The sequence below is a fragment of the Tursiops truncatus genome, chromosome 5, assembly GCF_011762595.2.
Source record: "Tursiops truncatus isolate mTurTru1 chromosome 5, mTurTru1.mat.Y, whole genome shotgun sequence".
In the NCBI taxonomy this organism is placed as follows: Eukaryota; Metazoa; Chordata; class Mammalia; order Artiodactyla; family Delphinidae; genus Tursiops; species Tursiops truncatus.
This window is the reverse complement of record NC_047038.1, coordinates 102,089,551-102,114,999: the sequence shown is the minus strand read 5'-3', so window position 1 is coordinate 102,114,999 and position 25,449 is coordinate 102,089,551. Positions and strand designations below refer to the sequence as shown.

Here is a 25,449-nt window from a genome sequence, read left to right as displayed (position 1 = left end):
AAATCAATAGGAGTAGTCAAGTAAGGCTCAGGACTGTACAATCAAATTTTAGATTAGATCCATGGGCCAGAGAGAAACCTATGGTGAAATTCATTTTGGACATCCAGTGGGTTTCAAAACTTTCCAATATTTTATAGATTCTACGTTATCCAGGACAAATATCATTTGCTTGGACCAAGCAGTAAGTTTTAAGGATTAATGGAGCTTCAGATCGTGAGGCCCCACGTCAGTGATGTGAATGGAGTTTAACTCAGGGATTGATCATGGCCTGCAACGTTGGAAAAAATGGGAAATGCTGTAAGCAGCTCAAGATGCTTGTTCTCAGCGGAACAAACTTGGGAAGTGTCGTGTGATCATCAACCTAGTCCAAGTTTCTTAATTTACAAATTAGAAGCAAAATATAATCTCACAGAAATGAGCTAAGTATAGGAAAAGGCCTTCTACAGAACCAAATGCCAAGTGGCCAAATAAATCTGGCAAAATGGTTAACTTCAGTTGGCAGAGAAATGCAAATTGAGGTAGTATAAGACTTTTTTCAGGAATTCCCTGGCGGTCCGATGGTTAGGACTCCACACTTTCACTGCCGAGGGCAAGGGTTCAATCCCTGGTCAGGGAACTAAGATCCCGCAAGCTGGGAGGTGCGGGCAAAAAAAAAAAAAAGGACTTTTTCATTTTGCAAGCAAAGCTGGCAAGAATGTTAAGCTCATCCACAGTTGGTATCAGAGCTTTTTTGGGAGAAGTGGTTTGGTGACAAAAAAATTTTTTTAATTGGCTTATTGTTTGACCCAGAAATCCCCCTTCCAGAAATTTTTCCTGTAATGACACTTGTAGGAATGCAAGACAATGTGTGTACCAAGAATCCTCAGTACAGCATTGTTTGCAACAGCAGAATAATTGGGCCAGGGGCAGCTTGCCTGCATAATGGGAGAATGTTTAAATAAATGGTGATACGTCTTTAGTTACACAATATTTTACAGCCAAAATGATTAACATAGAAGACATATAGGGACTTCCCTGGTGACGCAGTGGTTAAGAATCCGCCAACGCAGGGGACACCGGTTCGATCCCTGGTCCGGGAAGATCTTGCATGCCGCGGAGCAACTAAGCCCGTGTGCCACAGCTACTGAGCCTGCACTCTAGAGCCTGCGAGCCCCAACTACTGGGCCCAAGTGCTGTAACTACTGAAACCCACGCACCTAGAGCCCGTGCTCTGCAATAAGAGAAGCCACCACAATGAGAAGCCCACACAACCCAACGAAGAGCAGCCCCAGCTTGCCGCAACTAGAGAAAGCCTGCACACAGCAACGAAGACCCAACGCAGCCAAAAATAATTTTTTTAAAAAAGAAATATAAAGTGGGGAGAAAGAATATAATACATCCAAATTTATGTTTAAAAATAATGTGTAAGTGAACAAAAGTTATGGAAAGATGCACCAAACTTAATGGTTGTTTACTCTGGGGAGGAAGGGATGAAGTAGACTTGCTCTTACACTTTTTGCTCTATACGCTTTTGTGTCATTTGATTTTTTAAAAACTAGACTATTTGTAAATCAGTTTGAAAAAAAATATTTTAATTCCAAAATGATACTTACATAGATGTAGATGTAGGCTTGGGGACCTCTGTAAAACCACTTTACCAGATCACTTACTCCCTTGAGATGCTTGTAAAGTCCTTGGTTGCAATCTTGTATACCAAGTCCTACCTGCAGGAGGAGGAGTTTCTTCAAAGGCTGCAGAACAAAGATGGGAAAGCAGGGAGTTGAATAGTTAACTGAAGACATTTTCCTAAAGCCCATGCACTTGAGTTCAATTGGTTTTCCAATAATAGTGTGTATATATGTAGAAATGTATGTGTGTGTTGTTTAGATGATAATTTAGCAGGGAAGAGATGCAAACCCATAATTGTTTCTGACCTCCTACATGTGAAATAAGGTAAATGAGATGTTAGGACTGGGCCCCAGTAATAGAGAAGGGTGATGTAAAGCACTTATCCAGAGCAGGCACATGGTCTTTTCAAGCTAAAATAGAATTGTCTGTTTAGAAAGTATTTCAAGGCCCGCCCTCCAGTCTGCTGGAAGGGCACAGGTCTTTATTACCAGAGCCTTGCTGTCTCACTACAGTCTTGGCTTTCAGCTGAATGTGGTCTGTGGAGAAACCACAAACCCTGAAAGAATCCTGCTCTAAGACAAAACAGGCTAGACGGGTACAGTTATCTAATCACAACCAAGTAACAGCAGATAAACCTCCGATTATATTCTGGTAAAGACCCATGGACTTCAAAGCTGTTTGGAATGGATTGAAGGGTTTTGAACACCTCCTAGGTGTCCTAATTTAAAGCAGCCTGGATTGTGACAATTTATATTCCCAAGAACCCTGGCAAATAGTAAACAAATATCCCTTTAAATAATTCAGGCGTCAAAAGTGCCTAAATACTTAGAAGACAGACGCACAGAGAAAGGTTTGTATCTTACCTTAGAGGTGCTGCGGTAATCCAGCAGTAGTAAAATTGTCTCCCAGTGTCTGGGAGACAGTTCTTACATACCTTAAGATACCAGAAGCAGAAACTGCAAAGACATTGGTAGAAGTCAGCCTACTTAAAAAACTAAACAAACTTTCTTAAAATGTGTCATAATAAAACCTGAAAAGCAAAAGATAATTTGGAAATATTTACAACATAATAAGAGGTTAATATCCTGAATATATAAATCAAAAGGGAAAGATGAATAGCCTGGAGGGATAATTTGTTATTTTTTCTTTTACTGCTCAGCATCCTTTTCCTTCATTAACAGAACTCTTCCTAGTGGAGAACTCATTCCATATGATTTAAGTGAAAACTTTCCCCACATCTAGGCTCTTGAATTGGGTCTAGAGTATTGGTCTTGTAACCTATGCACTACAAATGGCAACTTCATATGTAACAAAAAACAGTACCATAAGAATGAAAATGTAAATGAAAACATCAGAAGACAGTCTCCCACCTATCAAATTGGGTGATTTTTTTTCCTTTTTGTGTTTTCCAAACATAATACCCATGATTGGTAAAGGACCGGATTATTAATGCATGCTAAAATCACTAAGTGAAACGTGGTTGCCACAGGGCAAAGCCCATATTTGTAAGAGTTTTGGTGATCATATCCTCACCAAAGACTCAAAGTTAGCATCACTAACAGGATGATTTTAGGTGTCTCCTGATGTGATGTAACATGAAATAATACACAGCACCACCTGTGAAAGTTTCTTGCCAAATACAATCAAGCTTCTACACCTAACCCAGGGACTTCCCTGGCGGTCCAATAGTTAAGACTTAGCCTTCCAATGCAGAGGGTGCAGGTTCGATCCCTGGTTGGGGAGCTAAGATCCCACATGCCTCGCAGCCAAAAACCCAAAACATACAACAGAAGCAATATTGTAACAAATTCAATAAAGACTTTAAAAATCGTCCACATCAAAAAAAATCTTTAAAATAAAATAAACCTAACCCAGTTTATAGGAAATCTATATAGGAGACACAGATATGAATTCACGGACTCTTAGGGAAAAACAGGGCCAACATGTAGGACGTTGTATTACAAAGGTGTGTTTTTTTTTGTTCTGGATTAACAGAGAGACATGACAACCAAATGTAATGCCTGAAACTTCACTGAGTCCTGGCTCAAAAAAAAAAAAAAAAAAAAAAAAACAAGCTGTAAGACCTCTGGGGGACAATTACAGAAATTCGAATATGAACCGAATATCAGATGTTGAGAAATTTTCTTAGCTGATATAATGGTATTGTGATCCTGCTGGATAATGTCCTAGGAAATGCTTGCTTAAGTCTTTAGGGGTGAAGCATAAATATACACATGCACACATATACATAAAGAAAATATGGTGAAATACTGTTGAATCTGCCCAACTAGTTTGCTTCAGGGATGGCCATGGGAGCATTCTTTATACTATCCCCAGATTAGAGATAGTCTCAATGTTTAACAAGAGGGTTGGTTAAATAAACTGGTACAACCATGCAGTGGACAACTACTACTGAAAATGTATGAGACAAGATATGACGAAAGTTTTTGTGAAAAAAATGAAAACCCAGGTTTTATTACCCATATTTTAAGGCCTAGTTCAAGTGAGAGCTCTTCCCTCAGTCTTCCCTTTAGTCTTAAGCGGGACTAAAACTTTCCCTTTCCCGCACCTGCCATTGCATGCTCACCAGTTATTGCTGGCTTGTCAACTCTGTGAGCTTGCCAAGGGTGGGTCCCTGTTTGTTCATTAGGACCGATATAAGTAGAGGTCAGCGTAATATAAGGAAGAACAAAAAGAATCAAAGAGGAAGAGGTGGGTAGCAAGATCTTTATCAGTATTCAAAGACTGAAGGGTCACCTGTTGGGATATTGTGGTGCAGTGAGGGGAGGGAGGAAGTCTAAAAAGGCCACCAGTCTTGAGTGTTTATGGCAGAGGCACCATACTAAGCACACCATCTAATGTGATCCTCAGCACCTTACTAGGTAGACACCAAAGCTGTAACTGTTTATAAGAAACCCAGAGAGGCTAAGTAACTTGCCCATGGTCACATAGCAAACCAGAGAGCCAGGATTCAAAATTTGGAAGTCATCTTTCAGCACCTAGAGTATCATTTCTTTTGGAATGGCAAAGGGAAGAGAAACCAGATGGACTTTAGATTTCTTCCCATACCAACATTCTACAAATATGTCTCCCCATACCCAGCAAACAAATTGAAAACAGGCAAATTTGGTCACTGTTGCACCTGGCAGTTGATGTTGAGATAAGCAACACTGGTGCTATTAGGCTAATTTGTGATTGAGATCTTTTCTTTTTTTAATTATTTATTTATGGCTGCATTGGGTCTTCGTTGCTACGTGCCAGCTTTCTCTGGTTGCAGAGAGCGGGGTCTACTCTCCGTTGCAGTGCATGGGCTTCTCATTGCAGTGGCTTCTCTCATTGCGGAGCACAGGCTCTAGGCACATGGGCTTCAACAGTTGTGGCTCCGGGCTCTAGAGCACAGGCTCAGCAGTTGTGCCGCACCGGCTTAGTTGCTCGGTGGCATGTGAGATCTCCCTGGACCAGGGCTCGAACCCATGTCCCCTGCATTGGCAGGCGGATTCTTAACCACTGCACCACGAGTGCAGTGATTGAGATCTTGAAAATAAACTGAACAGAAAGATGAGCTACCCTCTGCCCGCTCCTTTCCCATTTCAACAATAAATACATACTGTGAATAAGGGCAAATTATTCCATGTGAGACTCTCCTTGGCTCTAAGCAGTAATTACATATAGCAATTTTAGGAATTATTTATTCAAGCAAAGTGAAAGCATGGATTCCACGCCAATGATTTCTCTAAATTTTTATTAATTTTTTTTTTTTTTACAGCTCCATCCTCTTGTGAAAAGTAAAGAATTTGAAGACGAACAAGTCAATTACATGGTTTTTTAAACAGCAATTAATCCTTATTACAGAGAACAATAAACAAAAGATCTGTGGCACGGTATCTTTGGAAAGATCTTTTGCAAATTTTTCTTCTAAAAAAAGAAAACTATAATTCTCACAGATCACGTATGTCTCTTTCAAAGGACTGTACAAGGCAGCTAAATTTTATTCACAAAAGCCCCTAGTTTCAGTTCCATTGCTGAAGTAGATAAAACACATGGAGTCCCCCTTGTCTGTGTTGCACAGCTTTCCACTGAGCGCATCACTGCTTCCCTATCCTACATACAAAACCATTGTGTGGACTAGATAGCTGGCACATTATTACACAATAATTAAAGAAAAGTTCATATTATTTTAGAGACAGACCAGTGATCTTCATTTATCAACTGGACAATTTATTCTTTTTTAAACAATTTTAATAATACCAAGATTTGACTTTCCTCCAAAGTTATAAGAAAGCAAAAAATATATAATATAATATAATATATAATGGTAATAAATAAAAAAAGGCAACCCTGCTCAGGTATCATCCAAAATATGATCACATTCAGGAGAAGAAAGACAAAAAAAAACCAACACAAGATTTGGGACACACGTGTATAAACACACACACCAACATGAACAGTGTATACTTGGTATCTGAGGAGGGGATGTGCAGTAATTTTAACAATACATGTTGATGGCCTGAACAAAAGGCAAGTACTGCCTTTTGTTCTTAAACAAAAGTTAATTAACAAAAGTTAATACTGCCTGTATTCAGCATCACTTAAACATCTACTTGTAAGCAAAGCAAGTTATCTTCCTTAGGTTAGCCACTGCCTGGTCTGACCAGTGCAGCTCGGCCAGCCTCGCTGTCAGTGGTCTTATTTCTTTGTCCTTCCAGGTCGATATAGTAATATCTAGGCTCCCAGGGAGCTGTAAGTTTCCTTCCTGCTGTCTTGGGTAGAGAAATACAGGCACTTCTCTACCCAGCACAGTACCTGTTGATATCCAACACACCGCGAACAGAAAGAATAGAGTGGCTTTCCCCGGGACAACAGGAAATTTACAGCTACCTTAAGAGAGGTGGCAGATGGGTGCTTGTCAACACCTCATAAATACGAACTAAAGAGCATGGCCAGTGGTCACAATTCGTTCTCAGATTTTCGGTGACTGACACAACTGGATTGGATATTTGAGGTGTGTATGGTGGAAATACCACTTGCAATGTTTGAAGGAAAATCCCCAACACCATGTTTGTTATTCTGCCACTCCACCTCCCACAAACAAAATGACAAAAATATAGGAAAAAAACCTGCATCCACAAATTCTAAGTAGGACCAAAAACAAAAGAGGCAACCACTAGAGCAAGAGAGAAAGGGACCAAGTACCGCTATAATCCTGACACCCCTCCACAACCACAATGAGGAAATCTCTACATCTGTGTTTCTAAAAGAAGGCCAAATATTCTAGCAAGATTTAAATACTGCTAATCAGTGGTAAAGAGTGTAAGAGATGAGGTGGCAAAGTATTTCACAGATTTTGTGTAGTGTCTGGGCAAACAAATCCTTAAGAGAAAGTAGAATCTGTGTGGGAGGTAGGGAATCAAGCCTTATTTGATTCATTTACCTAAAGATGCACAAATACACCTCAAACTTCATGAAGCAGAAGAGAAAAAGGTGCAAGACCCACCTAACATCTCTTAAAGCCATGGCAAAATGAATACAGCATTATTCCAAAATTAGGTGTGGTCAACAAAGGCACAATAAATATATCCAATTTAGCCAGCCTCTTAGTCTGTGTGTGTGTGTGTATATGTACACACACATTTCCTTTCATATATCAGAGATAAGAGTTTTATTCATTTTGGAGGGCACAATGGTTTCTTTTTGCTTCTAAAAATTACTGAACAGGAATCATAAAAAAAAAAAGTTAAGCTCCTGATCCTACTAACGTTAATATTTAAGGTACCAATTAAGGCAAGTTTTCAGCCAGAAAGGGGTAGTTTGTTAGCTTCTAAACATCCTGAGATCGGGAATTAAAGGATATAGGACAAGGGAGATAAGTGTGGTCCAATTTGTCTAGGGGAAATAGCTAAACATTTTGGTCAAAACAGATTATAAAATAAAGGTCCTTTTGTTCAAAAAAAAAAAAATCAAGAGGCTTTTCCCATTCAGTATTGTGATTAAATCATAGCACCAGCTAAGTCATTCTCCTGTTGTAGTTCTGGTCCTGATAATATGCCAGCTGGACCCTCCCACAGCTGGCATATGAAGGACGTTTTCACATTCTTAACCCAGTGTAATTTGGTAAATTTCAGTGAAGTGTTTTATCATTGTTTATCAGGGCCCTTAGTCTGGCTAAAATCTTAAACTCGGTGATTCACATTTTAATTACCTCCAGGAAGGACAGAAACATTCAACGTTTTTTTAAAGTAAAACAGTGTTCTTCCATTTCCTAGTAAAGATAGACACACACACACGAAACTGTAGTGCCAAAGGCAAGGTTTTTACACTCCATTTTTACTCAAGATGTTCTGTATTTGTCTCACTGTGAAGTGTGTACTATTACGGTTGTTATAAGAACTTCACATATTCAAAGGCTTGATTTTATAATCTAGTCCTTTCAGTTATCTACCTCAGTACAAATTTTGCCTTTGGGAATTTAAGCATGCAGTGGAAAAGTGCAAATGATTTAAAAATCCTTTAGATTTCTATATACAACTGCAACAGCGAAAAGACCTTATGAACCTTAAGGATTCATCAGCCACTACCCTTTTACATACTCTACTTTAAAAGTAGCCATTAAGAATTCTTTTAGGTAAAATGCATTTTGCAGTAAGAATCAGAAATATTCCATGATCAAAACAGTACAAACTGATCTCTGCAAACTCGTTTTTTAAGGGACAAATAAAATCTTAATATAAAGGTCAGGGAAACAAACACACACACAAAGAATAAGGCCACTGAAAAAGCAATTACCTCTTTTAGAAATGGCTGAGAAATTGCCTTGGAAATGTCTTCAGTCAAGGGGACACTGTGGCTCCTGACAAGACACACACACTCAGCACGGTCTGCATAGATCAGAACCTGTCCTCAAGAACACACTCTTCCAAACTGACAGGTGGCTTGTACTGGGGAGTGACGGGGTGAAGGGAGCGGGAATGGCCAAGGGAGTAAGGGGGAAAAAAGATGTTAAGTAACCACATAAGCCTGCTTCTGGTGTCCTGTCTCCTACATATAAGAGATGGACACACAATGCCACAAGCAGACAACCTACCACGCAATTACTGTTCATTTAACAACAGGCTGCTTTTTAAACGAGTAGTTTAAAAAGGACCATGGCTCTGCTTTAGAACATCAGTAAATGAAATCAGTCCATCAAGATCGCACATCAAGTTCTTATGCTCAGATATTACTACTGTTGTAATTCTCTCGCTTTAACCTAAACATGAAGTAACAGACCTCTGTCCTAGCTAGTGATAACCAAAGAACAGGCTGGATACTCTAAGACACTGAAGGAACAGCTTCACACAAACAATTTATATTGTGAAAAATAAGCATCACTCCCATCCGCTACACATCCCTTTTATATAGTTACCAAGAAAGTTCTTACATTCATCATATGGACCTTAGACCTCTTCATTATAAATAAAGATGGTACTCCCTTCTTCACTAATGAACATGACAATGTCAAACATGCTTGGTAGGCAACAGCTCGTAGGGGGCGGAAATGGGATGAAGGCAGAAAAATAAACCAGTTGTAGCGTTAACACTCACTCCTCAACTGTAACAGATGTGCAAATTCTACTTCTAAAAGGGATAAAAAGAATTAGCTTCTAAAAACACTGCACTCAAAATAATGCTTCCAATAACCCTCAAAGTTTCAATGAAAAAAATCTGTGCTTATGGATATGTGGGAATTCTGTTTGTTTGGTTTTTTTCCCCCCACTTTAGGTCATTCAAAATAAACTTGGTTTAATGTATAGAATCTGGCAATAACAACTTATGGGAAGGCCACAGTTCCTCTTCAATCTAATCACATCTAGTTGATTGAGAACACTCTGGACTGAAGGCATGTGGTGACTTTTTTTTTTTTGAAAGTCTAATAAACCACCCCAAATCTCCACAGCCTCTCAGGGAGTTAATTTCCCCTAGACAATCAAGGGCTCTCCAAGTCTAGTTTTGCTATAAATATAAAGTTATTTGTAGCAGAAAAATATAGCCTCTCTAAGAAGTAGATTTCACTTTTCTTTGTTCGCTGACAAAACTCTGAGTTGGTAGACAACGTGAGTTACCACATAACTGGAGACCACAGATCAGCACCTCAAATTCCAGCTCTACTTAAACAAAAATTAAAAAGCACTTCAACCATCTGGTCACGGATAAATGTTGGTTTCCTTCTTCCCCAAAGTAGAAAATGCAGAGTACAGTCGATGTGACTGCCTTTCTCTGGAGCAGGGGGTGGGAACGGCAGCGCCCGGTCCTCCGTGGTACATGGAGATGGGGATGCAGATGGGGGTGGAGACGGCTTCCCTGTGTGCTGAAGCTCCTCTCTCCCCCAGCCCGACGGGGCCACCTTCCAGCACAGTAACGGAGAAATCAGAGCTGGGTTGAACGTGCAGTATCCAGGCAATGGGGGGTCGGGGGGTGGGTTGCCTTCAATTTTATAAATTAGGACAATACCTGGTATTATCAAAGCCACTGTTCAATGGCAGAAAGTGGGGTACAGTGGAGTCCTTCACAACTTATGTTTTATAGATGACCATTAGAATTTATTAAACAAATATTTCCCCCAAAACTTGAAAGAAAAAAAAAATCACCCACAAAACCCTACACCACAATTCACTGTTTAAAAAAAAAAAAATTCCTTCTAGGAATGAACTAATGTGGCTACTGAGATGATGTGAATTTGCTTCCGGAGTTGAAATTGCTCCTCCTCATTTCATTTGCATCCTGCTGGTTAAAAAAAGACGGAAATGTTTCTAGACCATTCATAAGCCCACTCAGGCTACATTGCACTTCTGTCCTTTAGCAAGGAAAGGCAAGATCATCTCTGAGGCCAGCCTCCTCATTTCTGCTTCTACAAAACCATCCTGTCCAACCAATGATTCCATAGTTCTTGAGTTTCAGTGAACAAATATCCTGGCCATCTCATGGTGCTTCTCTTCTCGAGTTTGGTATCCTGATGAGACAAATGTCTGGACTGTTTTGAGGCTTCCAACGTGCAAAAAAGTTCTCAAGGCATCAGATCAACCTGGGCCTCCATTAAGGTGTTTTGGTTACTTGTTTCAGCCGCTGAAAGCCCTGTCTTGTATAGCGCACCAGGTCCATCAGACTGCTGTCAAGGGCCAGGGTGCACACACCTGTGCCGAGCTGAGCAAAGAATTCTGCAAACAAAGCAAGCCCAACATGTAAACACACGTGCACACACAAAATAAACGTGAAAACATAAAAAGGCAAGGCTCCAGAAACTACATTCCCACAGTATTCTGTACGTCATCTAGCAGAGCAAAAAAAGAAAAAAAACCTCACCATCTACTGTAATGGTTTGCTAACTCTCCACATCCCTCCACTAGTCTAAAAAGGGAGGAACTAAATTTGTTTCAGAGTTGACTCCCTAATGCCTGGCACAGTGGCTGACAGTGGAAAATACTCCATTTATACTTTTGGATCAATGGACACATGAATGAAAATAAACAAATAAAAATACTCAACATGTTTAAATTAAAAAAAAAAAAAAGCATCATTAGTTTGCTAAGAAAGAAAACAAGGTTTGAAGAGGCTGTGAGGAAAATAAGTGGCCACAGCCAGCTGGCCGACTTCTTCCCTATAGCCAGGAAAGAGCACGTCAAGGCTTTAATCTGGTATTTACATATAAGCATTTGCTCAGTGGTCACTAGCACTGACACCAAGCAGTTTCTCTAACAGGTGCTTGACCATCTCCTAAACCTTGGATTTCTCCAAGGGCGTTCTTCACAAACAAGACCCAAGAATATTTACTAAGCCATATTTCCTATACTGTTGCTAACCATCTTTCTTAACATATACTGAAAACAAGCAATAAACGCAGTATTTTTTTAAGGATTATAAAAGTTATATTTATTCACGATGCTACATTTATTGCATTCCCTTAGAAAAATAGAGACTATTTATGTACCCAATTTGCCCATATAAAACTTTATACAAATTATGTGTAGCACATAAAAGCCTCTGGTACAGCTAAAATCCTGACACTACAATTTGGGTAATCCTGCTTCAGGTCTCCAGTTTATCAAGTCTGTCCACAGAAAATAAAAACTGAAACTACAGTCAGTCTTGCTGCTCACACTTAGAAATTATTTTAAATATAATAAAATAAAATTTTCAATTACTCTAAAACCCAAAAAAGTAAACTGGAAGGGGATACATTTTGTTACCAATTTCAATTTAACAGTATGACAAATTCACACCTTATTTTGGCTGGGTCTTTTTTTAAAAAAAAAAAAATCACCTTAGTTTTGACATTATCTTTCTAAGTTGTGGCTGCTTCAGAAGGTAATTTGTCAAAAATATTTACCAAACAATTTTAATAATAATAATATTCCTTTTACAAAATGGTACAATAACACCTTAAGAAACCAGAAAATACTAAATGTCTTTGGCTATATAACTAAAAGGCCATTCTTCCAAACAGAATAGGGCATATTCACCTCAGAACCAACTACAGAAACAGAAAGCATAACAGAAATATGCACAGAATTTAATGAGAATTTGTCTTGCCTTTTCTTCCCATTCTACCCATATAATAAGCAAGGAGAATGCAATTTACATAATCTTCCCAGATGAGACTCAACAGCACTTCAAAGATACCCAAACTTCTGCAAAGGCAAAGTGAATTAAAACAATTACACAACTAAGGGAAGACTAAAGGGACAAACGTTATTTGCAATTTTCTTTTAACTTGTTGGCTTCCTTTTAAGCCTTACAAGTGTAGAAATTATAGCTGATAAACAAAAGTCACAAGCCTCACAAATGGAACTATAATATAAAAATAAATCAAATGAAACATTTATTAATAAATGAAGCCTATTTTATTACTTCAAGTGTTAATGATAAAAAAATTTCCGCACAGCTGTTGCATTTTAAAAAGTGAAACTACATACTATATTTCTAGCTCGGTAAACAGATGAACCTGATGTCTTTGAATGACATAACAATTGACCATTGTACAGTACATCTTTCTGAAGACCCGTAAATTAGAGAACTACTGGCTTAAAGTTAGTGATTATGAAACAAATATGTATTTGTAGTTTCAGCTGCTTTTTTTCTTCCTCAGCCATCAGGTGCTCCATCCATTTTACATTTCTGGGTTGAAGAATAAATGCAGTATTTTAGGTTATGCTACTTCCCATCTCAAATGTGTTGTGCCTGGGGACAGCCAATGACTTTCCATCTGCATTTGCTTAGCCCTTTTGCTAGCACTTCAGTTCAGGGTGAAATAACGATACCAAAACTTCCAAAGGGGCAACGTGCTAAAGCCACTTTTGATTTAATTTTGCTAAGATCTAGTCACAGAAATCTATCTCCATGCCACAGAGCTCAAGAAAGAATTGTGACAGCATGGAGAAAATGTGAGAAGAGTAAACAGCTGCACACTTCCTTGTCTTCAAAACACTGAACAGATGGTGGGAATGTGAGTTGGTGCAGCCACTACGGAAAACAGTATGGAGGTTCCTCAGAAAGCTAAAAATAGAACTACCATATGATCCAGCAATCCCACTCCTGGGCACATATCCGGACAAAACTTTAACTCAAAAAGATACATGCACCCCTATGTTCACAGCAGCACTATTCACAACAGCCATGACATGGAAACAACCTAAATGTCCATTGACAGGTGAACGGATAAAGATGTGGAACATATATACAATGGAATACTATTCAGCCACGAAAAAGAATGAAATAATGCCATTTGCAGCAACATGGATGGACTTAGAAATTATCATACTAAGTGAAGTAAGGTCAGACAGAGAAAGACAAACACTATATGATATCACTTATATGTGGAATCTAAAATGTAGAACAAATGGACCTATCTACAAACCAAAACAGACTTGTGGTTGCCAAGGGGTAGGAGGGGAGGCGGGAGAGGGATGGACTGGGAGTTTGGGGTTAGTTGATGCAAACTATTACATATAGAATGGATACACAACAGGGTCCTACTGCATAGCACAGGGAACTATATTCAATATCCTGTGATAAACCATAATGGAAAAGAATATGGAAACGAATGTATTTATGTGTGTAACTGAATCACTTTGCTGTACAGCAGAAATTAACACATTGTAAATCAACTATAATTTTAAAAAAGAAAAAAAAAAGGCCAAAACACTGAACAGAAAATACAATGTTATTCCCCTCCCAATCCCCATGGCCCAGTAATAACCACGACAGAGCCATTTACCTTTATTCTTCCTGGTAAGGACCTCAGCCTGTTCCCAAAGATCAAAGGCGGTAAGGACATGGGAAGTAATGGTGACATAGGAAGATGTCATGTTTTGGATGGTGACTGGGGTGCTGATGGTGGCGGGCATCCCCCCGCTCCCCACACTGCCAGCACTTGACTGGGATCCTATGGAGCTGGCTGGAGAAGGCATTGGAGAGAGGGGGGATGGTGTGCCTGTGCTTCTGGAAGGTGGAAGAAAAGAGAACTGGTTAGTCACCTGAACTCCTAGATCACAGATCTCCTGTTTCTGGAACCGCAGTCCAAGTCACAAGGCTTTAGCGTGTACTTGCCAAAATGACAATCACTTCTAAAATCACTTCTACAAGGTCAGAGAGGCACCGCACCCTTCACCTTCAGTATTCCAGAAATTTATTTCATAAAACACAGTGGGATGGGGCCCTCCAAATGGAAAAAGTCACTGGAGACACGTAAGGTGTTCTTCACTGGACATAGAATCAGGTGGGCAAATCTGTACTCCAAGTGTATTTCCCAGGCCCTTTACATATTTTACTCCCTTGCCTGGAATCCCTTCTCTCCCCAACCCCTATTCCAGCTTCTCCTAGGAAGACAATACTTCCCCTGAGAAATGGTCCTCATCTCCGATATATTCATTCTCTCATCCACTCAATACACATCACTGAGCTCCTACTCTGCACGTAGCTCTCCTCCAGACACTGGGGATACAGCACAGCTTCCTTTCTGTCACCACTTGAACTCGTCTCTTTGCATTTATCACACCTCATTATACTTTTCTGTCTATTCCTTTTCCTGCCTCACAAGCACCTCACAGGCAGGGACCATCTCTTCCTAATCTCTGCATTTCTAGCCCTTAGCACAGGAGGTGCTCTGGATAAACACCTGCTGAGCCCATAACTGACTGAACAGAGGGCAGCCCATGAGGAGACTGGGCATCAGGGGACTCACACTGTGCTGTGTTCTCCCACTGACTGTCTACCTACACCTGCAAGTTCACAAGTGCCTTGATGCGGATCAAACGAAAAACACAAGTGAAGTCACTCAGTCGTTAAAGAAGTGACGGATATGAAATGGAAAGATGGGTCAGCAGCAGTGGCCTCATCACATAGTTGCAACTGCCCTTGGGCTTCATGAACTTTAATGGATCCTAAGCAACCCCAGCAGAAAGTTCATTTTGAAAAACTAGAGCAGAAGCTCCCCGAGGGCAGCAATTCCTGTCTGCTTTGTTTACTGCTGCTTCCCCGCGCCTAAAGCAAGGTTTGGTACAAGGAAGGTGCTAGACAAATGGTGAAGGAGTGATCTAAAATCATGTCACTGACAACCTATTAACTTAGAATAATATCTCAGAGGTAGGAGTCATGAAAATTTTCAGAGGTAAAGAAGATGCTTCTCAATCAGGACTTTCTTTTTTTAAGAGAGGCCATATGGGAATCTCTTCTTTTGAATGTGCTGGAAATGGGGCAATCTTCTAGGTGATGTTCTTAAAATAGCAAAACCCGTCAGAACTGGGAGCTTTTCAAGGAATACGACTAAATTAAAAAAAAAAAAAAAATACTAGGCAAGTACCAAAGGGAAGAAAATTCTATCTTCATCTTAAAAACACCCGCACAAGGACTCTGTTTTTCGACAGCTTATGGAACAAATGAGCAAAAAGTGGGGGGAAAAATTTAGCTAGAGATAGCTGTTTTGATTCTTAATATCACTGTTACAGACCCTGGAGAAGGGAGGAGGGAACTGGTTCCGGAAAGTTCTTGTTTACTGAAATGCTAGGACAGCGTGCTGCATAGAAGGAGAAAGGACCTTGGCTCTGGTTCCGCCGGCCCCGCCTGTTTTACATTGTTGGGCATATCCAAATATCCTCAAAGCTCTAAAATCCGGACCCTAGATTCTCTGTAGTTATCTTTTTAATTTATGTTGCCCAAACAGCAAACACCCCGATTTCTAACTATTCCTCAAAAAGGTAGAAATGTGCTAATGATTTCAGCTGAATGTGCAAATCAGCACATAGATGTAAACCATTTTTGAAACAAAGTCACAGCAAGAGGTAAAGAAAGAAAGAACTTAATTTTGGAAGCTATTTAAATTAGACTGATCATTACCTGGCAATGCACGGAGAAGGTGCCTGGGCAACTTTGGAAGAAGTCTTGAAGAAGTGTTCATTAAGAGTACGGGAATACTTTATTGCTATATCTTTTTTACAACGAAACATAGCCATGTTCAAAATGGACTGGCAACGCATGCTGTGAACATAAACATAAGTTGAAGTGAAGCATTAGCTTCGATTCATGAGTATCACACTACTAGAGAGAGCAAGCCACCTAACCTCTTCCCTAATGTTCACCCTAATGAACATACTGGGCTTTCCTCATCGACGCGAGAAAGTATATCGAGAATCTCACTGCACTGTTCACACTAACGTCAGAAGTAAATACTGGTGAAACAACACAAATATACAAGGATATAATTTAAGTCACAAGACCGAAGTCATCAGTAAAATGATGGGGTTGTAAAATGGCAGTAGATGCCATTTCATAATAATTAACCATCAGTGGGATTAACCCCTTGACCACACATCCTACCACTTTCTGGTAGTGATTCGCTTTTCATGATCGTTTTCACTTTAAGCAAACAGATATGCAAAAGCAGGTGTAATTTGCTATTTAGACAAAGAAAAAAATACACACCATAAAACAGCAAATATTTTCTCCTGTGTTGGTGTTGTGGCATCCGAGAAGGATTTTAATGACATTATGAATCTATAGGAAAATACAAATGTACATCAGGTTAAAAAAAGGCAGTCAGAAAATCCCAGACACAAAGATATCTTATTATGTTTGTCTTGGTTTTATATTGATTTTTCCTGAAGATGTGAAGACATGACAGCAACGCAGAAGAAAAATGAGGCTTTGGAGCAACAATTCAGGCCATTCAGAAAATTAGGCGAGGACATGCCTTTTCTCTGACCTGTCCACCTGCTTGAACCCAAGTAGACTTGTATCCTTACTGAGTCCCCTCCTGAAATGCAGGTAATAAACAAAGACGAGAGCTTCAGCTGAGATGAGAGGGCATCTGATAAGAAAGTAAAACTGGAAAAACCAACCCTCTCCCTGAAGGGTTTGGCATTTCACCGTGCGCTTGGCAAAATGATGCAGACCAACCCAGTTGTTCTGCTCTAGCACTTCATCTGGAATACATTTTTAGTTCATGACAAAAAAAAAAAAAAAGTTTCTGGATCAGTAACTTTTTTAAAGACTCCCCTTTGTTAAGCTGTCTTCAGACCAAAGTTCAAATGGATTAAAGCAATAAAGGTAAGGACAGAGAAGTACTTAAAAGGAAGGCAAAATGAGTCTGCACTTACTTGATGAGGTCTAGGGTTTCTGCATAGATGGAGCAAGCCGACTTGGACGCTGGGCTTTCCAATTCCATGGCAATGCCACACTCAATAAAGGACAAGGCAGCTTCCAGGTACTTAAAAGCCTTCCCAACCTTGTCCGTCTGTGGGCGAAGAACAGGGTCACTGTTAAGCCTAAAACGGACTTTTACTTAGTTTCTCACATACATTCTTTACAGAAACTTCCCTCCACTGTCCTAATTTAACTATGGCTAGAGAGAAGTGTGAGAACAAACAAACTCAATATCATAACCAAAGCCCGTCAGCTCTGACCTACTGAGAATTTTCTTTTACTAAAAGTTCAGTAGGAAAGAAACAACAATCTTGTAATAAGACTATACTCTCAAAACCTTATTAAAGTACATATTCAAACTAAGGCACTCAGTACATGGTCCCCTTGTTACCAGTGTGCAATTACCCATCATATGATTTTCCTGGCAAATAGGTTATTCTACACAACTAGAATAATGCAGACACAGTTTCTTTGTACAAATTGAAGTTTATCTTATAATAAGTAAAAAATGTTATGGTTTACAAGCATCTTAGATTTCAGGTCAAACAATAATCTTTTTATGTATTTTAGAGCCCAACAGGTCATCTCCTCTGGGAGTCTGGGTTAAGGGCACAAGGCTACCCCCTGGGCCAACAGGGATAAAATTTCAGAGTCCCTTAACAGGAATGTAGAAATATGAATGCAATCAGATTATTGGTGGTCATCTAACCCCGAATACATATTTTGTCACTTACGCTCTTCTCACTTGGTGGAATTCAGCCAACTTGACTGAGACTGTGCCGAGTCTCACTACATATGAGACGTCATATGCAGCACACATTGTAAGAGCAACTGATCAACACGACATTTGCAAGGTTGTAGTTTCTGCTAATGTCTCTACTTTGATATGTTCAAAAAGAATGAATGAAAACCATAAAGGTGCAAGTGGAGTGTAAGGAGATGGTGACACATCAGCAAAGAAAGAAGGTTTGGCAAAGAAAGATGGCTACTAATTTTAATTTTTAAAAATAACCTGAGGGACTTCCCTGGCAGTCCAGTGGTTAAGACTCCGTGCTCCCAATGCAGGGGGCATAGGTTTGATCCCTGGTCGGGGAACTAAGATCCCATACACCATGCGGCATGGCCAAAACAAAAAAAAACTTGCTTTAAAAATATTTTTTCTAGGGGCTTCCCTGGTGGCGCAGTGGTTGAGAGTCCTCCTGCTGATGCGGGGGACACGGGTTCGTGCCTCGGTCTGGGAAGATTCCACATGCCACGGAGCGCTGGGCCCATGGGCCATGGCCGCTGAGCCTGTGCGTCTGGAGTCTGTGCTCCGCAACGGGAGAGGACCACGTACCGCAAAAAAAAAAAAAAATTTTCTAGAGAACCCAGGGTCAGAAAATTAGTGACAGAAAGAATAAAAATCAATCAGCATGTCCCAAATAATCAACAGTATAGGGCCTTATTGGTTTGCTTCACTGGTGCGAATTTAACTCTTCAAGTTTACTTATTCAATACCATCTTCTTCATGGGATTTCCAAAATTTATATTGGCCTTAGGGTAGACACAAAAGAAACTATACTAAAGCAGTTTGCCAGTATCCACTTCCTTAAGTATTTTGTAAAGTTAATAATGAAAATATTCCTGTGATAACTCCATGTATCTCCTGAGACAGGGTTAAACTAGTAGAGTTCTAATTTCCTTAACAGTAAGTAAAATAAGAATAGAGGTGAAATAGACTACTCTATATTCAGTTGTGCACTTCACTATCTGGAATGCAAGACGGTCATCTTTTGAGACATTGTGCAAGTAAAGGAGAATATTGTGAAGAGGCTGGCCATTCAGGCTTCTGTCCAAACTGGCATATTTTGAGAGTGGAATGAGCTAACATTACTTATTAAAATGGGATGTAATAGCCATAGGAAGGGAGAAAGAAGATGTGCATATGCATAGATTAAAAGCAACACAAAAAGTTCCCTGGAGTATTAATCTTGTTTGAATAATGAAGGAATCTAGTGCCCAGTGTTAAGATAAGTTTTTGGTAACTGGCTGACAAAGTACTGAATATTTACTCTTTCTCAAAAATCAGAAGATTCATACAGTTCTAGTAACAGCCTTGGAGAACTGAAAGGAAGAGGTTAGAAAGATACCACTGTTTGGTGCTATCTGAGGCATCTTAATCTGACTCAGGTTATGTTGGTACAGGGTCACTTGAGAGATAGTGTCTAATTTGTGTTTTACTCTCCTACAGCATCCAGCATGGTAAGGACTCAATCAACATTTTACTCCAGTGAATGGGGACCTGATAAAAGGGTCTCAGCCCAGCCCTTCCCAGCCTGACAAGAGATGCCAGGCTACAGACTGGGGTTGAAGAACACTGGGCTAGGATTTTGAGGCCACCATGGACTGATCTGATTCAATCCCCGTGGACCTCCAGAGTTTGTGGTTAGGTTTGCCTGTGGCAGAATCAAGGCAACCTATGCTGTTCTCTTGTGGTACAAAGTTCAACATACAGTATCTGTAGGGGTTTAGGTGTGGGGAATACACCAAGCAAATAAAGGCCCCAGAGTCTTAGATGCTTAAATATGACAAAGGGCAAGTATCATATAACTATACTGCAGCAGAGAAATAAAAGCATTATTTATGTATGCAATTAACAAAACTACCACCTTCCAGAAAGTCCAACAGCCACCAGGTAAAGAGAGTTCATTTCTTTAAGGCATGTTTGCCAACAGTGCAATCATCACCTTCACCTTAAAATTTCATCTGATGGTACTGGTCCACTGTTCGCTGTTAGCCTCTAACAGTAAACAGGGCGTTAAGATAATTTTGGAATGCAAACAGGTTACCTCACTTTTTGAAATGTTTTGGGGTGACCACAAATTGACCAGCTTTCAATAAGTCAGAGTTGTTTTTCACATCCAAAGAATTGATTCAGTGGGACAAGGAAGCCCTCATGTATATTAAATAAAACATTACCAGGTAGATCAACTTTCATTCATTTAGATATAAAACGTGAAACTAGTACTTTGTCTCTCTGCCCATGATCAGACGGAATCAGTGAAGTCAAAACAGTGTCACTTCCCTAGGAACTGAACCACTCAGCCCTCGCTCATTCCAACCCTGCTTACACTGCGGCCAATGTCAGGCCCCCCGCAGCCCTACCCCCCCCACCCCGCCCCCAAGTCACAGTTAGTGATTTGGAACCAGATGGCAAGTGTTTGAACGGAAAACATTCCACCAAAGGGAGAAAGAGCCCAGACTGACCACTAATTCTGCTTTGTCCTTCAACCTTCTGGCCTCCTTCATGTGAAAATCTGCTTGTTGTCTGAAAGAGAAGAAAAGACCAGGGGTGGGTCACAGGAACCTAAAAGTATTGGACTGGGGCAAGATGACTTAAGATGACTGGAGGGGGACGAGGATGGGAGGAGAGGCAGGGCAAAGAGGAGGCAGGGGGAAGGGGAGGGAGGGGGAGGGGAAGCAGCAGCATCCAGAGCCTTACTTGTCCAACTTCATGTGAGGCTTCCCTGGCTTGGAGTTACCATTTGGCAAAGAAGGCACTGGAAAACGATTTGCAGTATCTCCAGAAGATCCCTTAAAAAAGATCATCATACCGATCACCCTGTAACACTTCAGACCATTGGCCTAACTGTACCGTCTCTCTAAATTAGCCCAAAATAGTTCAAAAGCAAGGAACTCAAATGCTGCACGCTCTAGCTTGGTCAAGCACTTTCTCAGCTAGATTCAACTGAAACTGTAGATTTGGATTGTATCGGGGACACAGAAAAGCCATAAGAATGCCCAAGAGAACAGATTAACAAAGCCAAATTTAACATTTTCTCTTAAGCAATACATACACACACACACTCACCTACCCCAGGTTAACAGGAAGGAAGGAATCTGTATTCAAGAAAGTGGATACTTGTTCCCCCACTATCACTAATAATGAAAGTATTTGAGATCAAACATCCAAACCAAGAACTAACCAGGGTTATGTTTTACTGCCAAACACCTGATAGAAAATTAACACAAAAATCTATTCTGGTTTTCTCACCTCTGAACCACTTTAAGAAGAATAAACTGCCGCCTAAATTATCAGGTAATATGAACTATCTTTTACTCTCCCTCTGAAAAGTAGAGCGTTAAGCACAAATAACTCATTACTGCTTTACTAAAAGTGACGAATAGCTCTGAAATACCATCGTAGAAAACTTATCTTATTTGGGCATTTAAAGTAAAGACACACCAACATATTCCCTTTTGTACATTACTGCCTCCCCTCCTTACTTTGTGTTCTGTAGAGCTTCCAGGGCCCTTCCCCTCTACTTTTCTGTGCTTGGAAACAGAAGAGTCTCTGTGGTTGCCCTTGCTACTACTGGCACTTTTGGGAGGGTTCTGGCCACTGGGGTCTGCTTCCTGCCTTGACCTCTTTTGTGCAGGCTTGGCTGGCTTCTGGGAGGACGAGGATGACACAAGTGAAGGGGGAAGCATTTCCTTCTTTGAGGGCTCAGAGGAGGGCCTGGGCGTTCTGGAATGAAACATCATGCAAAACTAAGTTAAGGCAAAACATGAACCGTATAACTTAGTTGTTGAGTTATAAGGACAAAATGGCTGTTGACACAAAAGATAAAGATATCACAGAGCCATGAAATCCATTTTTGTAGAAAGGCCAAATTTCAGAGCCCTTTTTTTCTGATGCCTTTGAAAACTACAGTCCTACCTGTGAGTAATAAATGAAGTTGTATAATTTGTCACTAAGCTTGCGGAGTCTGCCAATGGTCTTACCTTTACCCAAGCAAGTCGCTCTGCAGTAGCTGCTGCCCAACCTGCACCTTGTCTCTGACAAGCAGGCAGGCCCAGCTGCCACCTCCTCTCTGCCCCCTTCACATCTGACCCCTTCTCTCTCTCTCTTTCAAATCTCTGTTGGTTCCTACATGGTGACACGACTCACTTGTTTTTGCCAAGTCTTTTTGTGCTTTTGATAAATCTAAGTTTGCTGCCAAATGAACCGTTAATTCCTCTAAGGTCCTCGTGAAGGAAAACAAACAGAACTTAGCATATCGTCAAAATGAGCCCGACGAGTTCACTATTCTCTTGTTCTACTGCAGAAGAAAAGTGTTTTGCCGTGTTGCCATCCAGGAAGATTCGATCACCTTCGCAGCCTGTTCCTAAACTCTATACTCACTTTGATTTAGAAGATTCTTTGTGGGAGGATGAGGGTGATGACTGCGATTTGACTTCTTTCTCCAGCCTGATTTTCTTGCTATCGTGGTCTCTTTCTGCTTCACCCTATTATTGTAGTATAACAGCAAATTATTACAAACATAATTGTACAGACAAAATAGAAAAAAATATGCAGCAAGGTCAATGAGAGCAATCAGACTTTTGGAAACTTGTAAACACACACAGAAACCTTATAAGTATCTACACTGTGTATGGGAGGGGGTGGTGGTGGTGAGGGCAGCAGACCATCTAGATTTGATGTGATTTGTACTGAGACGGACTTGTACATGAGGAAGGACTAAGGAAAGAACCAGGTTTTTCTCTACTCAAGAAGAAAACAGATTCGTTTTCCCATGACAACATGTATATCGAATTTACAGAAAGTCCAAAATGCAGGCTCCTTCCCCCTGGTCTGTGCTCACGTAATGGCCCTGTGGGAAGGAAGCTTTCTAGCAAGGACAGTGAAGCGATGGGTGGGAGTCCTTCAATCGACTCAGGTGCTTTAGAATTAAACTCCTCAACTGTCAGCTCACAGGGAGAGAAATCTGGGACACCACCAGCCAATCTAGGACAATCCCTAAAAAACCCGAAATCCTCTCTTAGAGCCTTAAAGGGAAAAACAACATTCTTCAAATGATCTCATTGTGGGAGGCCCCGGTTTTCACCACAGTCTCTCCCTCGTTCTCTGAATTTCTCCAAGAAAAATGAACAAATTAAGATGTGTAGGCTCAAGCTCTGCCCAGGCGCTAATCAGCGGCCTGGCCCTGCTCAGAAGGAGGGAAATAGCAAAGACATGCCCTTCCCTCCCCCGGCATTCTGCAAGCAAGCGTGCCTGGGTGTGCGCCTCCATCCAGCCTTTCATAACTTCGCAGAAAACATCTCCCTCTTGTTTCAAAATGGACCATTGAAGATGGCTTATAAGGATACTTCGCTTTCATCTCTCGGTGTTTGCACAGGTGAGAACATTAAGAAGAAGGGAAAATATGGGTGGAGGAAAGAAATCCAAGGGAAGGCTGGTACTATGGTACCACTGGAAGCCGATTCCGCTCTGTCCAGCACACTCCATCCCAGAGCTGCACAGCACTTGGACACGGCTAGTCCACAGCGACAAGTGAAGTCAGGGACTTTGTCCAAAAAAGGAGAATGTAATCATTTTTCTACTGATGAAATACTGAAGTGGTAATTTTAGACACATTGGATTAAATTATTTATCACTGTTTTTTTTTCCTTTTTATATTCTTAACGTGGCTACTAGAAAATTTTAAGTTATGTATGTGGGTCACATTATATTTCTACTGGACAGAACTGTTTTACACACTTTTCTAGAGGTGATCTGCAAAATGGACCCTGAACTTCCAATGAGCTGATGCAAAGAAAGAATTATTAAATGTACAGGTTAGGTAAGATAAAAACAAATCAGTTGCTCAGAAACATAACCATTCATTACAGAAGACCGGGGAAAAAGGGTCTTGAGGGACTTAATAAGAAGAGAACACATGATGTGAATAAGCATATCCCACAGGCACGGCTGAAACAGTAAATTTCACACGGCTGTTTCTCACGTGGCAGGCAGTGCAGGCCGGCAGCACAAGCCTGGAGCACAGTTCAGGACAGATGAAAGGTCCTGGCACAGGCCAGGAGAGGCCTGTTGCAGCTCTGCCCAGCATGTAACTCACCCTCCATTCAACAATTCATAATGAACTCAATGTTGGCAGAGAAGAAAGAATAAACCAGAAGTGACTGGTTAAAATAGAACCCTACTACTAAGGGGTATCCCCTCATCACTACACCCACTGTGGCCAAGAGGCTCTGCTACCAATGGCCCCAGTGAATTCTCTCGAGTTTTAGATTAAAGGCCACACAGCTGGCCCAGCAAGCATTACAAGAGGGTGGGAAATTTATCTTTCGAAAAAGTCACAGAATTTGCTAAAATACCCAGGCAGATAATTAACTTGCACATGAAGTAGTTAGTAATACATACTTTTTTAAATGGAAGGCATTTCCAGGCAGTTAACGACATGTGGGATAAGTCCCCAAGACAAAGCTAAGCATAAATGGTCCACAAGGTTACTTTCTAAAGAAAATACCAAACCCCAGAGGTGGAATGAGAGTTAATTTTTGTTTGTATATCTTTATGCTGCTTAGGACATGCTAGTTATAACTAGAAACCAAAGTGGCAGGCCTTATAAACCACACATGAAAATAAGATTCATAGTGAGTCAATCCTCATAAACTGGTTTTAACTCGGGCTTGTGCCAATCAGTGACTCAAGAGAACAGCCCAAAACCAACAATCACCAAAGACTAACTTCAATGCTAGCTTTAACAACTATGTTGGCACTTTCTGGAATAATACACTTTATGTTGACATGTAGCAACTTAGAAGCTGGTAATATTCTGTCAGCTGGTAGAATGTAAGCCGTTAAACCAATTAAGCAAAATCCCCTTCTGTTGACTGTGCTTGCTTTGACCCGAATTCACGCCTGTGGGCCGGGGTCAGTATTTTTGTAGTTGGAACCCTCTTGTCTTCTGTAGGAAGAGTCCCGGGGGCATCCCCAGAGCAGGCACTCAGTGAGCATTCGTCAGCTGGCCCAGGAGCAGACCTGCACTACAACCCTAAGTGGGTGGATTTAGCAAAGCGCCATTAGAGAGGGAGTCATCTGATCCTGGGTGGCAGGAAACACACACTTGAATTCCAAGACTGGAAAACAGAAGGCAAGGAGTTCTTGAGATGTTTCTGGGTCAAGAAGCCATGTGAAAGTGAGGTGAGAGTGACGTACTCTCTTCAGAAGGAAAAAGGAGTCTCCTTTGCTCAGTGGCTTATCCACAGATCAACTCCCATTTCAGGGACCCCTGTCTAAGGTCTGGGTCTTGGACACTCCCTTTTTCCAGAAGGACAATGTCTTGACGGTGCCCGCATCTCCAACAGGAGGAGCCTGCTGGCCGATGACTGTTCCTGACTGACTTGTTT

General features: G+C 40.7%; 1 protein-coding gene across 12 annotated transcripts in view; it reads right to left on the bottom strand.

Annotated features, from left to right (window-relative positions):
• Positions 1 to 5,333: 5,333 nt before the first annotated feature.
• Positions 5,334 to 25,449, bottom strand: part of AFF1 (ALF transcription elongation factor 1) — a 206,793-nt gene continuing 186,677 nt past the window's right edge. For 11 of the 12 annotated variants that reach the window (XM_019926691.3, XM_033857213.2, XM_033857214.2 and 8 more), the window contains 9 exons: positions 22,442 to 22,545; positions 21,544 to 21,784; positions 20,759 to 20,850; positions 20,524 to 20,584; positions 17,232 to 17,368; positions 16,558 to 16,629; positions 15,973 to 16,113; positions 13,856 to 14,079; positions 5,334 to 10,799 (listed from right to left, as the gene is read on the bottom strand). In XM_019926691.3, coding sequence (XP_019782250.1) covers positions 10,678 to 10,799; positions 13,856 to 14,079; positions 15,973 to 16,113; positions 16,558 to 16,629; positions 17,232 to 17,368; positions 20,524 to 20,584; positions 20,759 to 20,850; positions 21,544 to 21,784; positions 22,442 to 22,545 — 1,194 coding nt within the window. In that variant the 3' untranslated portion in view covers positions 5,334 to 10,677. The remainder of the gene's footprint in view (positions 10,800 to 13,855; positions 14,080 to 15,972; positions 16,114 to 16,557; positions 16,630 to 17,231; positions 17,369 to 20,523; positions 20,585 to 20,758; positions 20,851 to 21,543; positions 21,785 to 22,441; positions 22,546 to 25,449) is intronic. The other variant, XM_019926699.3, reaches the window with a different exon arrangement.